This window comes from Phocoena sinus, chromosome 8 (assembly GCF_008692025.1).
Source record: "Phocoena sinus isolate mPhoSin1 chromosome 8, mPhoSin1.pri, whole genome shotgun sequence".
In the NCBI taxonomy this organism is placed as follows: Eukaryota; Metazoa; Chordata; class Mammalia; order Artiodactyla; family Phocoenidae; genus Phocoena; species Phocoena sinus.
In genome coordinates, this window is record NC_045770.1 from 54391255 (window position 1) to 54407020 (window position 15766).

At 57.3% G+C, this 15766-nt stretch overlaps 2 protein-coding genes across 13 annotated transcripts in view; one reads left to right on the forward strand and one right to left on the reverse strand.

Moving 5' to 3' along the window:
* The window catches only part of GAB2 (GRB2 associated binding protein 2), a 177118-nt gene extending 167010 nt beyond the window's left edge, over nt 1–10108 (forward strand). For 4 of the 11 annotated variants that reach the window (XR_004351019.1, XR_004351020.1, XR_004351022.1 and 1 more), the window contains 5 exons: nt 1199–1289; nt 1575–1677; nt 3248–3373; nt 4220–4933; nt 8535–10108. Coding sequence is in view for 1 of the 11 variants with exons in the window: in XM_032639502.1 (XP_032495393.1) it covers nt 1199–1289; nt 1575–1677; nt 3248–3373; nt 4220–4363 (464 nt within the window). In the remaining 10 variants the exon portion in view is untranslated. Of the gene's footprint in view, nt 1–1198; nt 1290–1574; nt 1678–3247; nt 3374–3534; nt 3719–4219; nt 6150–8534 lie in introns of those variants that run through there. The other 7 variants (XR_004351015.1, XR_004351016.1, XR_004351017.1 and 4 more) reach the window with 7 other exon arrangements.
* The window catches only part of USP35 (ubiquitin specific peptidase 35), a 77418-nt gene continuing 70780 nt past the window's right edge, over nt 9129–15766 (reverse strand). The window contains exons 8-11 of one of the 2 annotated variants that reach the window (XM_032639501.1): nt 14304–14397; nt 13255–13361; nt 11503–12712; nt 9129–10289 (exon numbers count right to left, since the gene is read on the reverse strand). In XM_032639501.1, coding sequence (XP_032495392.1) covers nt 10122–10289; nt 11503–12712; nt 13255–13361; nt 14304–14397 — 1579 coding nt within the window. In that variant the 3' untranslated portion in view covers nt 9129–10121. Of the gene's footprint in view, nt 10290–11502; nt 12713–13254; nt 13362–14303; nt 14419–15766 lie in introns of both variants that reach the window. The other variant, XM_032639500.1, reaches the window with a different exon arrangement.

Consider the following 15766-nt stretch of genomic DNA (forward strand, 5'->3'; position numbering starts at 1 on the left):
CTCTCTCACATACACACACACACACACACACACCAAATTCATCCCAGTGGTCTGGCACCCTAGGGACTGGCTCTTGAGGACCCTTGATGAGCAGAAAGAGTGCAGGAATCAGAAAGACAGGATGGATTCAGGTGCCAGCCCTGCCACCTGCTAACATGTGATTATAAACAAATGATCCTGTGTCTCTGTGCCTTATTTCTCATCTGTGAAATGGGAAGTGTAAAACGTACCTCCCAGAGGCATTGAAGGACATAGATAATACATCTAAAAGTGCTTCATAATGTATGAGATGTAATTCAAGGATGAGGTATTTGTATTAACTCTGGGGCTGGGCAAGGTAGAACTGACAGAGCAGTCCATGAAAAGATACACTATGCTATAATCAAAAGGATTGAGCTTTCAAGCCAGGTAGATGTGGGTTGGAATCCTTACCCAGCACTTCCTAGGTGTGTGACTTTGAGTAGATCATGTAAATTCTCTGAGCCTCCGTTTTCTTATCTGTGAAGTGGGGATAGTCATGCCTGCCTTCCAGGTTTGGTGAGAAGGAAAGCATCTAGGACACTGACTCCACTGCATGGCAGGTGTTCAGTAAAGTTAGCTCGGTGCCCTCTGCATTTAGACCAGGAAGAAGTGCTGCAGTGCAAGTGTCAGGTCTGCCTCGACCTCATTCTGCAGGCCTGGATCAGTGGCAGGGATTCAAAGGGAGAAGTAGAGTCACTGGACAGACCTAAGCCCCCTTCAGGCTGGCCAACAGAGAATGCAGATCTCAGCATTTGGATTGAAGGCTTCAGGACTTTGTGACGTTCACCTTCCTGCACTGAAGGCTCCACGGTCCTGGTGGGCAGGGGGCAGTCATGGTGGCCTTCTCTATGATGTTTCAAATATCATCTCGTCTTCATATGCAGTCCCCAATCCACGGAAAACAGTCTGTTGTCACACCCTATGTCCCCACTTTAGGTTCCGAAAGTATGATTACCATAGGTACGGTGTGAAGAATATAAAATTTGGAATCTGAAGACATGGCTTCAGGGCCCGTCAGCATGGGCAGAGGTTGTGTAACCTTGCTGAGAGCTTCAGTCTCCCCCTGAACAACTGGGATGAATAGGAATGATTCATAAATGCGCTTGTGTGTCACGTGTAAGTGTCTGTATGTGTGGCATTATCATCGTTGGCTGATGACTTTCTGTTCCTGCTGCAGCGAAGCCAACACCACTTGACCTGAGAAACAATACCGTCATCGATGAGCTCCCCTTCAAGTCACCCATCACCAAGTCTTGGTCCAGGGCCATGTAAGTGTCTATTTGTGGACACGGGAACTTGGAACATGGCCATCAGGTTGGTGAATGGAATGGGTCACTAGGCCGTGTGCCAGGAAGGCTGCGTCCTGCTGCTGATGGCTGTTGGTAGCTCAGGGCTTGGTTTTCTTCTTCTGTGAAGGGAGAAAAATTGTCCCCGCTCTGTATCCAATCTTAGTCTGATCATGGAGGGCAGAGGTCTGTCTGGAGGTGTGAGGGCCAGGGCCCGGCGGGAGGCTGGATGTGCCCCGGGGTTTACTCCCTGTCTTCTCCCCACAGCCACTCCTTCAACCCGGGATCCACCCAGTACTGCCGCCCCATCTCCACACAGAGCATCACCAGCACGGACTCGGGGGACAGCGAAGAGAACTACGTCCCGATGGTGAGTCCTCTGGGGTCCCCTGGAACCCACCTCTCACTCCTCCACTTCCCGGCTCACTAATTCACCCCGGCCTCAGGCCACCCACATTACTTGTGATTTAGTTTGCTGCTGCAAGTCCGTCTTGAGCACATACGCGTCGAGCACTGTGGGGTCATCATCAGAGGCAAGGAAGACGCGGTCCCTGCCCTCAAGGAGGCTGCTCTCTTAAGGGGCAGAGAAGGCCTGCCTCTCTCACGACTGTAACACAGGTGGCATGGTCGGTGTCCCTGGAGAGGCGGTGCTGCACCCGCAGGATGGGCGATCACACCGGACTAGGGAAAGGGGAGGCGCTGAGGTGGAGTGGCCGTGCAGACAGGAACACGGAGAATGATGGTCATTAACTCTGGGTGAAGGTGGAGAGGGCAGGCGGGGAGGTTGGACTGGAGTCAGATCACGAAGGACCCCGAATGCTGTCTTGGGAAGTCTGCACTTGTGCTGGGGCAGGAGGGAGCCCCAGAAGAGTTAGCAGGCCAAGTGGTTAGCTGGTGTTTCAGAATAGTCATCAGGGGCCTGTAGAGAAGAACTAGAGCAGCCTTCAGAATTAACTTCCTTGTTCTGTGCTGTTAAAATCTTTCAAAACTAAAAGGTCTCTTCATTTCCTTATCCCGTTGTTCCCATGACCGTGAGGAGGTGTGGGAGTGTAAGTGTCTATTGAGTGTGTGTTACCCCACTCAGCGGTGGGGAAGCACACGTGTGCATGACCCGGTGTGGTGAAGGCCCTCTCAGAGGGAATAAACACAGGGTTCTGCCCCCTGAGATTCCCAGTGCAAAGGGAGTAGCCGCCCAGCACCTGGTAGTTGCTGCATAAATAGGACAAATCTACCGATCAATGAAGCAGCCAAAAAACACACAAAGCATAGGACTATTTATTGCATTTCTCATTAGAAGGTGTCTTCAGGAAAGTGCCAGACAGGTTGGTCTTGATGCCTGGATGAGACGGGACCGTGGAGCGTGTCCTCTGAGGGACTGGGGCTTTGTGCCGCCTGGGGATGAGGCCCCTCTGTCGAGACCCCTGAGGAGCTGGGGCTGGAGGGACAGGCCGCTGCGGTGTGACAACCCCGCTCCGGGCCATGGGTGGGAGCCCCAGAGAAGCAGATCTGGTGCAACAGAAACCTTTCCAGGGTCCAGCGCGTAAAGGACATGTGCTCCCTTCTTGGGGCCAGCAAGCGGGGGCTGGTCTGTCCGGGAGACCACAGGTGAGACGCGGCCTGATGCCCTGGAAGGGAGGCAGCGTGGCACAGCGGGGTAGTCATCCCTGCTCTCCAGCTGTGCAGCCATGGGCAAGTTGCTTTACGTCTCCGAACCAGAGTTCTATCTGCGTTTTGAAAACGAAGAACAGTACTAAGAGCTGTGTCACAAGATTGTTGCGGGGGTTTAGACAAGAGCGTCAGCAGTCCCCGGAGCAGTGCAGGGCAGAGTCGGCACTCACTGAGCTAGCTAGTTGCTCTTACTCCCAGAGGTGATTTTTTTCCCGGTGGTGGGCTAATCTGTTTCCTAAACTAACTAATGGTCTCTCCCTCCTTTGTGATAGCAAAACCCAGTGTCTGCATCTCCCATTCCCAGTGGCACCAACAGTCCGGCCCCTAAGAAGAGCACTGGCAGCGTGGATTATCTGGCCCTGGACTTCCAGCCGAGCTCCCCAAGCCCCCACCGCAAGGTGCCTGGGGTGGGTGGGCGGGTGTCAGTCCGGGCTTTGGCGGCCCTGGGGGAGGGGTCCCGGAGGCCAGCTGCCTTCAGCGCAGCCGGCGGCACTCTGCTTCTGTGACTGGGCCGTGCTGTAGGCTGGGTCTCCGGGGGCTCACGCGCCCTCACTCTCAGCACACAGGTACCCTGAGCCCGTAGGACCGCATCCGTCAGCCCACCCCCGCTGTCGTGCGGATGGGCGAACGAATGCACACGGAGACACGAGCTGCTCGAGGTCACGTGTGAACCCACGACAGAGCCGAGACTCGGGGATCCTGTGTCCTGGTCCTGAGTTCTTCTTTGAGAACTCGCTGTCCAGGTGCAGCCTGCAGAAGGGCTTCCGGGCCCGGGAAAGGCCCCCCTCAGGAAGCACACTTAGTTGCCCAGTCCAGACAGCAGCCCCGGCACAGCGTCCCACACAGGATGGCTGTGTGCACTCACAGCCAGCCACACACAGCCCTGTGGCTGGTGCTTGTTGGCACCCGGCACAGTCCTTCCTCTGGACAAGTGGCCACAGGGAGGTGGGTGGAGGCGCAGGTGAAAGCCTGGAGCCATCCATCAGGCCAAGGAAGGGCCTGGGTCCCCCCCAGGAGCTAGGACATTGGGACGGCAGGCAGGGGCTGTTGCATCAAACAGGAGGGATGGCGTGGTTTGGAGTTCAGGCCTTACAGGCCACTTTCAGAAAGAAAAGGCAGGTCAGAGAGGCAGCTATGTAGAGCCCCACCTCCTCTCCCGGGAAACGACTCAGGAAGTGCCGCGCGCCCACTCCCCACATTACTGATAACTCACAGCCACTTCACTTCCCTGCTCTGTCCCCCAGCCATCCACGTCATCAGTCACTTCCGACGAGAAGGTGGACTACGTCCAAGTGGACAAGGAGAAGACCCAGGCCCTGCAGAGCACCATGCAGGAGTGGACAGACGTGCGGCAGTCCTCGGAGCCCTCCAAGGGGGCCAAGCTGTGACGCGCGGGCCACCGCCCCAGGGAGGGGCCAGGAGGCGGCGTCTCCAGAGCCGACGCCTCCCCGTCTGTCTCCCCCTTCTGCTCTCCAGCGCGCCCTCTTGCCCACCCCCTCTCTACTCTGCCACTCTGGCCTTCAAAGCACTTGACATCAGGAACCCTGACCCCTTCCCCTGGGAGGTGAGGGCCTGATCGAGGCGCTTCCTCGGCTCACTCGGGGCCCACCTTTGATTTTTATCAGCGATGGCCATGCCTCTACCCACCTTAGTTAGAGCTATTGCCAAAAAGCATCCTTCAGCCTCTTCCTGCCCTTTAGACCCGAATACCTACCAGACGTGTGGAGGGAGGGGCTGGGGCTCTGAGCCAGATTCCACACCTCACCTTTGGGCACAGCTCTCAGCCCCTGTCCCTCCCGCTACTGGCCTACCTCTCCCCCAGTCCCGGAAGAAGCCAAGTCGTCTCGCTGACCCAGGGAGCCAAGGACCAGCGGACCAAGGTGGACACAGACTTCTTCAGCCCTTTCTTGGCAGGGGAGATGCAAGGCCACCAAAAGATGAAGGAGTCGAGGAGGAAGGTCAGAGGTGATCTTGAGGGACAAAGGAGTTAGACCCCCAGATGCAGAAGGGCAGTGGGTACCTGCTGTGGTCCCCCATTTGCAGGCCAAGTGGCAGTGCAGCTGTTGCCGGGTGGGAGAGGCAGAAGGATAAGGACAGCAGGAGGGGAAGACTGAGGATGATGGGCAGCCCAGAATAAGGAGCAGGAGATGGGGTGATGAAGACACTGCGGGGCCGGGCGCCCGGGACTGTGGGGCCACAGGCCCGGCTCTGCCGCTCTGGGACAGAGCGTAGTCCTCTTCCCCGAGACCCCACCCAGCCAAGAGCGCCGCACCCACGAGGCTCGGACTGTGCTGGGCGGTGCAGCGCGTGCGGTGGGAGCGCCGATGTGGTGGTGGTGGGGGGGCCGGCGGAGCTGTGGGAAGGTGACGCAGTGTGCGGGGTGGAGGTGCGTGGGGGCGGGGGGTACGACTGAGGGGCCACCCTGGGACGGCCTGGGCGGAGACACAGGGCGGCGCCCAGGCCTGGAGTGGAGGCGCTGCAGCAAGTGAGCTTCTGCAAGATGGGCAGTGCGGCTGGGGAGGCGCTGGTAACCGATGGGCTGAGAGGCGGGGCGAAGGCTGGGGGTGGGGGAGGCGCAGCTAGTGGTTGAGTACATCCGGAGGGCCTGGTGGCGAGCCCCGGCGGTGCCGTGGAGATGCAGGGTGGAGCGGAACAGTGAGGACTGGTGTGGTGGTCAGGGGAGCGATGTGCATGGCCGCAGGCGAGCGCAGCTCCCAGGACTGATGGGTGGCGGGCAGAGCTGGGCAAAGGAGCAAGTAGAGCGGAACAGAGCCTAGTGGACGACACGGGGGAGTGGCCGGCGGCTTGTGCCGTTTGGTTGAGTTTTGTGTCAGGTCCCCAGGAAGTACAAGTGTGGCCTGGTGACAGGCCAGAGTGTGTTCTCAGCTCACGTCACCCTCTGTTGCCCTGTCGAATCCCAGGTGCCTAGCTACAGGGACAGGAGAGGGCAGGCCTCTCCTCCCATGGCTTAAAAGGCCACCAGATCAGCATCACCCCCTGCCCACCTTTGCCAGGGACAGGAGGAAGGGCATCACGCCAGGCTCTTTTCTCCTAAGTCTGGGGAGGGGGGCTCTTTTATGTTAAAGTTCTTGGCCAAATTTTTAAGAGTTTCAGAGGCAACGTGGGTAGACCAAATGTTTCATCCTACCCTGGGGTGAACAGACCTTCCTCCCTCCAAAAAAAAAAAGACTTCCCACCCTATTTAAGGGAGGTGGCTACCGCTCACCTTTCTGCTCCTGTGAGCCTGTGTAAACATGCACACCCCAGGCCTGCGGCCTGACCTTACTCCATCCCGGGAGAAATCTTCTCAACAGTAGCCCCTTTCCTCCTAGTATGAGTCATATCAATTCAATAAGCATTCATTAATGGCTGCTACGGCCAGGTCTGGGCTAGGCACTGAGAACACAGGAATTAATCAGACTTTGTATTTGAGAAGGTCAGAGTCGATGAGAAAAAAGACAAGGACACATTGGTAATGGCCGTGAGAGACACTTAAAATGCTGATAATGTGCAGACAGAGCGAGGCTTGTTCTCTAGGAGGTTGGTGCTGGGGGCAGGAGTGGCGAAGGGGTGGAGATCAGGGAAGGTGTTTCCAGGAAAAGGGGGCGCCTGACAGGGGCCTTAGAGGAAGAAGGGTCAGATTTTGAGAGGGAAGGAGGGCAAGGCTGGGATCCGGTGGAGGAAGATGGACAGAGAGACTTAGAGAACCTTGTGCTTTGGGAACAGACCTTTGGGAGTATGGGCCCAGCCTCTCAGAAGCAGTGAGGCCATGCCTTGGTGTCCCCACAGGTGAAATGGTAATGGTGGTGGCAGTGGCCTACCCTGGGCAGGGTTTGGTGGTTCACTCTGCCCAGCCCTGTGTCCCTTTAAGGCCCTCTGCAAAGGGTCTCACGTGGCAGAGCTTTGAATGGCGCCCCCCCTGTGCCCCCATAGGCTACAGGTGGGCCCAGGTACTGGTACCCTCAGTTCCCAGCATCCTCCCCTATTGATCGCAAGGTGCCCTAATAATGTCAGCATTTTCTGAATGTGCCATGTTGTGAATGAAACTGGGTGGAGTCTTGAGAGACTGAGGTGTTCAAATCTAACCACCAAGGAGGCCTCCCTCCAGTTCTTGGTTCCTATAACCCCCAAACCCTTCGGGTGGAGGCAAGAGTAGAGACGGGAGGAAGTACAAGAGAAGAGAAAATTGGCCTGTTGAAAGCAGAGACTGGCTCAAAAGCCCCAAGTACCAAGGTGTCTAATATTCCTCTGTCGGGTCAGTGTAAAGAACTGGTCCTTTGGCCTTCAGTGGGTCAGAATCCACCTCTCCTGGTGGCCTGGCAAGGACTGAGATTCCAGGATGCCTCGTCAGCCAGCATAGCTCACACAGGCCTCGTCCTGCTTGGTGCTCCTCAGAGAAGCAGCTGTTCTTGCCCCCTTCCAGCTCCACCTCTGCAAGGAGTGGTATGGAGCTTGTGTCTCCTTCCCACCTTGGTGAAGAAGGGCCCTGAGGCCTCTTCTGTGGCTACTCCCTGCTCTGTAACTAACTTCTCTCTCGAGGGTCTGGATCACCAGGGATAGGCGGCACCCAGAGCACTGGCCAGTTAACCCAGTCCCCTCCCTAGACTGATTTCAGTAACTTCTACATTCGAAACCGTTCAAATATGTCCCATTCCTAGGACAGAAGCACAGCTGTTCTCAAGGGATTTACCTGCCACAGGGCTAAGGCCTCAGCCGCAAGCTGCGGCTGACCCACCCCCCTGTGACAGGGCTCTGGAAACAGAGTGCCGGGCAGGAGGGAAATTGGCACGAACGTCCCCCTCTGGCCCTTCTGCAAAACGTGGGGGGAGGCTGAGCGCAGGAGCTCTAAAGCCCCCTCCTTCCGGAACGCACCAAGCTCTCTGGGGCCAGGTGGGCTGCCTGATGAGGGGTCCCCCTGGCGATTCAGGCTGTCATGTGATATTTGGTGGTGTGTGTTCTTATGTGTTTGTTGGTTACATGTGTCTTGAAATTTAGAATGATTTCCCACAGAATCCTTGCTTTGTCGGGAAGAGAAAATGGGCTGGAAGAAGCCCAGTCTTAGGTTTCTGGCCCTCTTACCATTTAAAATTGACATTTAATTTTTCAAATCACTGTTGGTGCCTAATCACTTAAGTTATTAATTTATTCTGTTTTCTTTTTTAAAAAAAATTTGTAACACGTATTTATCCTGTGAGTAGGTCTGGGGAGGGGTGGGAACGTGTTCACATGGGTCCTGTTTTCGCTGTGGTGACACATGGTACAGGCCTGGAGCTTGCAGGTCCCTTTTTACTATGGTGTTGGGTCTGGACAACAATAAAGTCCATTAGACGCAACCAGGAGGGCTGCTGAGTGTGTCTCGTCCGGAGGGGCTGGGGATGGAATGCACACACACTGGGATCCCGGCTCGCTCTGCCAGTCTGCTCCACTTTCATTTGAACAGGAAATAACTGGGTACCTTTCTTGGCTGAGAACACACGTGAATCTTCCTTACCTCGGAACTTGTACTCCTGGTGCATGAAATGGAAATTGTAGTAACATCTGCCAATTCATCTTTCTTAGGAGGCTCAGTGGACCAAAGAGATGAATTCTGAGCATGACTCTGTCTCCGACAGACGACTGTCGGCCCACTTTCGCTGGTCCCTGAGGTCTCAAGGGTCTATGGCTTTTGGGCCAAAACTCCTCCACCTGCAGCCCCTGAAGCCCCCGGCCAGGCCACTGCAGTCCCAAGCTCCAAGATGGCTGGACCCTGAGGGCTGCCACCTACTTTCCTCCCAGCCTGAGCCCAGCCCACCCCACTCCAGACTCTCAGAGGTAAGAAGGGAGGAATGTGGGAGCAGCAGCGGTCTCTGAGCAGCCCAGAGTTCCTGGGGTCTGGAGGAGCTCCAGCCCCACCTGACAGATCAGTCCCTTAACAGGATCCTGTTAGGGTGGCCCCCGGCCTGTGCACCCACCCCTCCACCACCAGTCCTGTTGATTGAGTTACATAGCACTTCAGTGCAGGGCATGCTTGCCTCCCCTGGGGCAGCACACAAGTCAGCAGGGCAGGGGGTGGTGTCCCCTCTTTCCTGTCCAGACACAGCAAGAAACCAAGGGTTAGAGCCTACCTCACAGCCAGCCAGTGTCTGAGGCGGGAAGAACGACAGCTTTAAAGGCTTCAGAGAGAGAACCTATTTTTATTCCTGTTTGAGACCCTGGTTCTCTTCTCTCCATTTAGAAGGGGTACAGCAGGGTCAGGGCACAATGAGGTCACTATCTGCTCCTCACCAGACCGGCCCCATGACGACGGCCAACTGCTGAGGCGCTGAGCCAGCCAGCTTCCCTCAGGACAGATGTCGTGAGAAACACAAGCATACTTGCAGGAACCTAAGGACGCGCTCTCTCTTAACCAGAAGGGGGATGCAAATGGTGGCATCTCAGGCACTGAGGCAGGAGAGAGGCTTAAGAGGCTGTCCTCCCCTCTGTGCGTTGTTGCTTGGTGTCGGGAGGACAGTCTCTGGTCCTGTGCCAGGCTGCTTCCCACCTACACCCCTCTCAAAAAAAGTACAAACAAACAGTGTAGGCACCCACAGACGTTGCCTCAGGCCCCTCAGAGAAACCAGAAGGCGGCCAGAGGGGTGACACACAGCCGCCTTCTTGGTGCTAGGGCTTGGCTCTGCCTCTGCTTTGTATACCACAGAGAAACAAGATTGTCTGAAAGGAGCTGGGAAGGAACTGCTACTTGATGGCAAAACACCAGCGCTGTGACGTTCAGCCCTGTGGGATAGCCTGCAGCGGGTAGGGGACAAGGCCCAGAGAGTGTCCATCTCAGCTGCTTCAAGCTGACCAGGACACTTGGGTGTCAGTAAGTCTTAACGGGGCTGATCCCAGTGTCGGGGCCTGAGGCCCGGTTTAAGGGGCTTGGGTCTCACCTCCGTATCTGAGTGAATCTCCGTGTGCCCTTCGGGCTGAGGGCAGGGGCCCAGGAGCCCCTCGCTCCATCTCTCTGGGCCTCGGAAGGGCCTGCCTTCAGGACTGGACCTGCGCAGCCTCCCTCAGACCCCACCTGGCCGAGCGCCTCTGCCCGGGACCTGGGTCCCCCCCCCCCCCACTGAGGTTGCCTGTGGCACCCTCACAAGTGCTTTGCAGGCCAGGGGATGAGGGTTCCCATTAGAAGACCAGTCTGTGGAAGTCACCACCGCTGCCACCTGCAGGGCTGCAGCCCCCCGGAGGGCCTTCATCCTCATCTTTGTCTTCGTCAAAGCCCCTCCCCCAGTGTGGAGACGTGGGGAGTGCAGAGATGTAGGCCGCCCTGCTCCGTGCCTCCTTCTCCTGCTCCTGGAAATACAGATGGGGATGGGGCTGGACGCTGAACGGTCAGTCAGTCAGGCTCTGCAGCCTCAGTTCTCCCTGCACGCCCCCAGTGCCACCCAGCCCTTCCGAGCATCACCCCAGTCCCCAGGGCCAGGCGCAGAGGAGCCACAGCTTCTGCCCTAGAGGCATTCCAGCTTAGTGGGAGGATGGGTGGGACGGACCCATAGCCATCCTGTATCTAGGCTTCCAAAGCATTCCTCCTCCTCCCCCGAATAGAAACTCCCAGTGGGGCTTCCCTGGTGGCGCAGTGGTTGAGAGTCCGCCTGCCTATACAGGGGACACGGGTTCGTGCCCCGGTCCGGGAAGATCCCACATGCCACGGAGCGGCTGGGCCCGTGAGCCATGGCCGCTGAGCCTGCGCGTCCGGAGCCTGTGCTCCACAACGGGAGAGGCCACAGCAGTGAGAGGCCCGTGTACCGCAAAAAAAAAGAAAAAAAAAAAAAAAAAACCTCCCAGCCCCCTGAAGGAAAGGAACTCATTTCTACTAACTGGACTGTGAACAGCTGACAAGGGCCTGACGTGGCACCAGAAAGCAGGAGGTGCACATCAAAGGTCACCTCATAGCCCCCAGGGACCCTTCTGCAGGCTTCCTGCCCAGCCTCTCTCAGGGCACGAGGAACCCCTCTGCCAGCGAGGAAGCTCTTCCTCCTGCTGAACTGAGGCCAGCCGTGGATTCGCCTTCTTACCACGGGCCCAGCCCTGCCTCCGCCTGGACAGCTCGGCAGAAACGCAAAAGCAGGGCCAGGGTCCCCACGGCACGCAGGTGCTGCTGGCCAGGCGTCCTGACGTGCCCACACCGGCGGCCTGCGGCAGCACTCCTCATGCTGGTCCGCACACTGGCTGTTTCAGCTGCAAAGTATTTTGATACCACCCTTGACTGTACAGAGTGGAGCCGAAGGCTCAGAGAGAAGAGGCTCGGTGAGTCGGGCGGCCCCCCATCCGCTCGCATCCACTACTCACAGAGCCCCGCCTCCAGCACACTTAATAAAAATCTGATCATTCCTTGTGTCTGTCCCTCTGAAGTACGGGGCTACGTCTGTCGGGCCCACCAACCTTCCCCAGCACTGAGTGATAGCTGAATGGATCAAGGGAAAAAGGAACAGACTCCAAGAGAGGAGCCGTCACCATCTGCGCCGGCGGGTGCTGGGAAGCCCCTCCGCCCCCAGGGTCTGCTCACCTGCAGGAAAAGGATGTTGTCTTTGGAAATGGCTTCCATCAAGTCTTTGTGGAGGGTGGGCTCTGCCCGGGCTCGGGGAGAGCCGGGCTCAGCCTCAGGCCCCTCCCGGGGCCGCTGCCGATAAAAGAGCACGTAGGCGGTGTCCTTGGGGAAGAAGGAGGTGACGTTGCTGACAGACTCAAAGGAGGAGAAGGACACCCGGGTGTCGTTGAACAAGTACCACTGGGTGTCGGGCTCGGGCCCGTCAGCCGCTCCCGCGTTCGGGGCTGGGCGGGCCGCACCCTCGCGGGCGTAGCAGTAGTAGTGGCCGCTCTCTGAGGACACCCCGGAGTGCACCACGACGCTGCAGAGGTCGTAGGCCTGGCCCCGGCCCCCGGCCAGCGGCAGCCGCAGCAGCAGGGGGATGGAGACGTCGTCCAGGATCTTGCGGCGCCGCATGGCGCGTAGGTCGAAGGAGAAGCGCAGCAGGGTCAGGATGAGGTAGCGCGGCCCCTGGCTCAGCTCCACCACCTTCTCGGCGTCCTGCAGGGAGGCGCAGGACTCGCAGCGGTAGCGGTTCTCTGCCGTCAGCCTCTCGGGCGACAGGAAGTAGTTGACCAGGTCCAAGACCGAGCGGGAACCCTCCCCAGAGGGGGCAGAAGCATCTCTGAGGGTCCCTGGGCCCAGGCCGTCCTCCTCCTTCTCGGCCTCCTTCTCCTTCTCGGCCTCCTTCTCCACTTTCTCCTCCTCCTTCTCCACCTTCTCCACCTTCTCCTTCTCTTCCTCCTCCTTTGCCGCCTCCTCCTGACTGCTCTGCCCCCCAGGGCCCTGGGGGCCCAGGCCTTCAATGTTCAGGACGGTGGGGGGAACGTCCCCTGTGATGCAGTGTTTCCTCTGCCTCCGAGGAGCCGCCCTGCTTGGCGCCTGGGCTCGCGATGGCGAAGGGAGGTCCTGGGCGCCGACGTCCTCTGCGGGGAGCATCACTGAACCCAGGCGGCGGCGGCGGCAGCGCTCAGGTGGGGGAAAGGCGAGAGAGAGGTCCGTGAAGGCCTCCTCCCTGGTGGAGATGTTAAGGCAGCGGAGACAGCATATCCGAGTCACAATCTTGCCCCCGAACATCTTCTCCACCGAGGTTGGACTCGGGCTGGGGGGCTCCTCGGGCGGGGAGGGCGAGCTGGACTGCTTCAGCTTTTGGCAGATCCTCGTCCCCGTTTTCTCCTCTTCGTGCAGCCTGGTGCAGGGAGCAAAGGGCCTTCGTCCATACACACAGACCCATCCCCAGTGCACTGGCCTGACCTGTGCATCTGCCTTACTCAGCTGGCCACATGTTTACACACATGCAGGAGAAGGCACGGGGAACATACATATGCATGTACAAAACGGCATCCGAGCACATGCACTCGTAAGCCAGGCACACGTGCTACATACTTACCTGCACGAGGCTCACAAACCTGCCACAAAAAGACGTGCATGTGCCCCCAGAGAGCTGATGAGAAAACACACACATGCACGCTCAGGCAAGCACTGCATAGTGTACAAACACACACTTACCCTCCCAGTCACGGCTCACGTCAGCATCTCCAAAACTCCCCTCCCACTTGGCCCCCGTCCCCACACTCACGACACACATCTGCTCCAAGCCTTTCCCCAAGTGCAGGGCTGTGCCCCCGTTTCCAGGAAGAGACAACACAGCCCAGGGGGAGGGGGCTTTCCCACGAGCACCCTCTCCAGACCTGGAGGCCCCCGTGCAGAGCCAGGCCTGGCCTCCCTTACCGATCCAGCAGGTACTTCAGGTACTCCGAGCAGTCCTGCTGGGTGCCAGGGCTGAACCAGGGTGTCCAGGATGCAGATAGAAAGTTCTCTGGAGAAATGGCAGGCCGCTAGGACCAAGGAGGGAGAAAGACAGGGCCAGGAGCCAGGACCACTCACCAACCAGCGCCCCAGTATGCTAGGCCTGAGGATGGCCCTGGGGACTCGCTGCCCCAAACTTCCAGCCTCCCCACTGAAGTCCTCCCCCTTCCCTGACTCATCCCACCAAGGCCACGCAGCCTATAATCAGGACGTCGGGTCACGGAGGTGAACAGTCCTCCGGGAGTCTGCTCCTCCCGGACACACCTCACATGTCACTCCAGGCCCTCATTCGTCGCCATTCCCTCTGCCTGAAACACCCTTCTCCCCTGTCAGGAGCTTAGCTATAGAGTTCAAGTCCCAGGTGCAGTTAGTGTCACCTGTCCCACAGTGTCTTCCCAACAGCCCCCATGCCCATCATGATCAACTCTTCCTCCCTAACACGCACACTACACTCGCGTTTCCCTCTGCTCAAGCACTACAGCTGCTATCTGCCGGTTCCTCTTCCCCACCAGACTACGCGCTCCGTGGAGGCAGGACTGTGGCTGACTCATCTCTGTGCCCCCGCACAGGGCCTGGCATAATGCCTGCCTGGCCAAGGGCTTTAGGTTCCAGGAGGGCAGAGACAGGGACTAAAACAAATACAGCCCTCAGGGTGCCTGGCAGGCAATATGAGTGCTCAAAAATGCCAGCAGACCAGCAAAGCAACACCTAATAGAATGGACTGAACCACTGCTGGGAGAGATGTGGGCAGCACAGCACAGAGGGGCTCAGGAGGCACTCCCTCGCCTGCCCGGTAAGGGCGCTGAATCGGCCCCTTGGGCTTTAGCCGTGAACGCATGCCAGCCTGGACTGAGGCCCAACAACTCACACCAGAAAGTGGGGGCCCACAGCCAGATGCAGGCAGGTCGTGGGGAAGGGGAGGGGTCAGACCGGGCCTCCTCTCCAGCACCCCCGACTCCCCCTGTGCTCACCTGGCTGTGCTCCAGGAAGGCGAAGAGCCACTGCAGCTTGGTCATCAAGGGCTGGGAGTTGTTCTCAGTCAAACGGAGCACACAGTGTCTGAAACTTCCAAACAGAGCGGGGCACCTGGAGTAAGCCAAGGGCACCCAAAGAACCTCTACTCACCCATACTGTGGCAACCCAAGGACTCCAAGCTAAAGGCAGGACAGACACCTGTAGCTCAAATCTGGGCCAGGCGCCAGGGAAGAGGAGCAGGTGAACAGCTCGGCTCGGAGGTGACCCCTGCAGTCCCTTCAGTTCTAACAGCCCATGACTCCACAATTTGAAGATTCCAATGTCCTAAGGTCTTATGGTCTCAGGGTTTTAAAGTTGGAACTCTCAGACATGCTCCAGAGTCCATGCCAATATCACCACCAGCCACTCACACCCTTCTCCCTACTTCCCTGAGAAATGGCGTTCAGACCCGTCCAGAGCAGCACGCCCTGCTCCAACCTTGGCCCTCCAGGCCAACTATTACGGCCCCTTCTCAGGGCCCCTGCCACCCCAAGTTGTCCCTCTGCCTTCAAATGGGAGGGGGTCACTGTGAGGAATATGCTGAAAACAGAGGACGGGGGTAGACTGGGGCTCATGAAGGGGTCTGATCCCATGGGAGATAAGCAAGAGCCCCTCCTGACAACCACATTCCCTGGAACAAGCCAATTCCCAAGCCCCAGCTGAGCTCCTGTTCTCCCAAGAAGCTCTGGCTAGACAGGTAGGCATCTCTCCAACCTGCACCCACTGTGCAGGACAGTATAACCAAAGTGCAGTCCACTTAGCAGTCTGTGACAAAGCAAGTTCAGAAACTGAGACTTTAGAACCTTGCATAGTGATTTGACAGTACTATGACCGTACAAGCACACGATCATTTCCTAGTAATTTTATTGTACTCTACAAAGGGAAGAGTCTGCAGCAGACTGGAAGTTCAAAAGACGAAACAAAACTCGTCCTTCCCCAGGCAGTTTGAGAAGCACGACAGCAGCATGTTAGGAGTTCCTAGAGTTCAGCTCCAACCTCCTCCTGGAGCTGAAGCTCAGAGAGAAGAAACTGCATGGAGGTCCTACCACAGCCAAAGCCAAGGCTTACTTCCACTGTGACTTTTAAAAAAGATGTCTAAGCGTGGTACTGGTGAAACACACACAGGTGAATGGATCAACAGAACAGAATAAGGAGCCCAGGAATATACCCCCATAAATATAGTCAACTGATGGTTGACAAAGGAGCAAGGCACTATAATGGAGCAGAGAAAATCTGGTCAACAAATGGTATTGGAACAAGTATACATCCAAAACCAAAAAAAAGAATCTGAACATAAACCCTACACCTGTCACAAAAATTAACTCCAAATGGATCGTAGACCTAAATGTAAAATTCAAAACTATAAAACTCTTAGAAAATAACAGGAGAAACCTAATGACCTTGAGTGTGGTGATGCCTT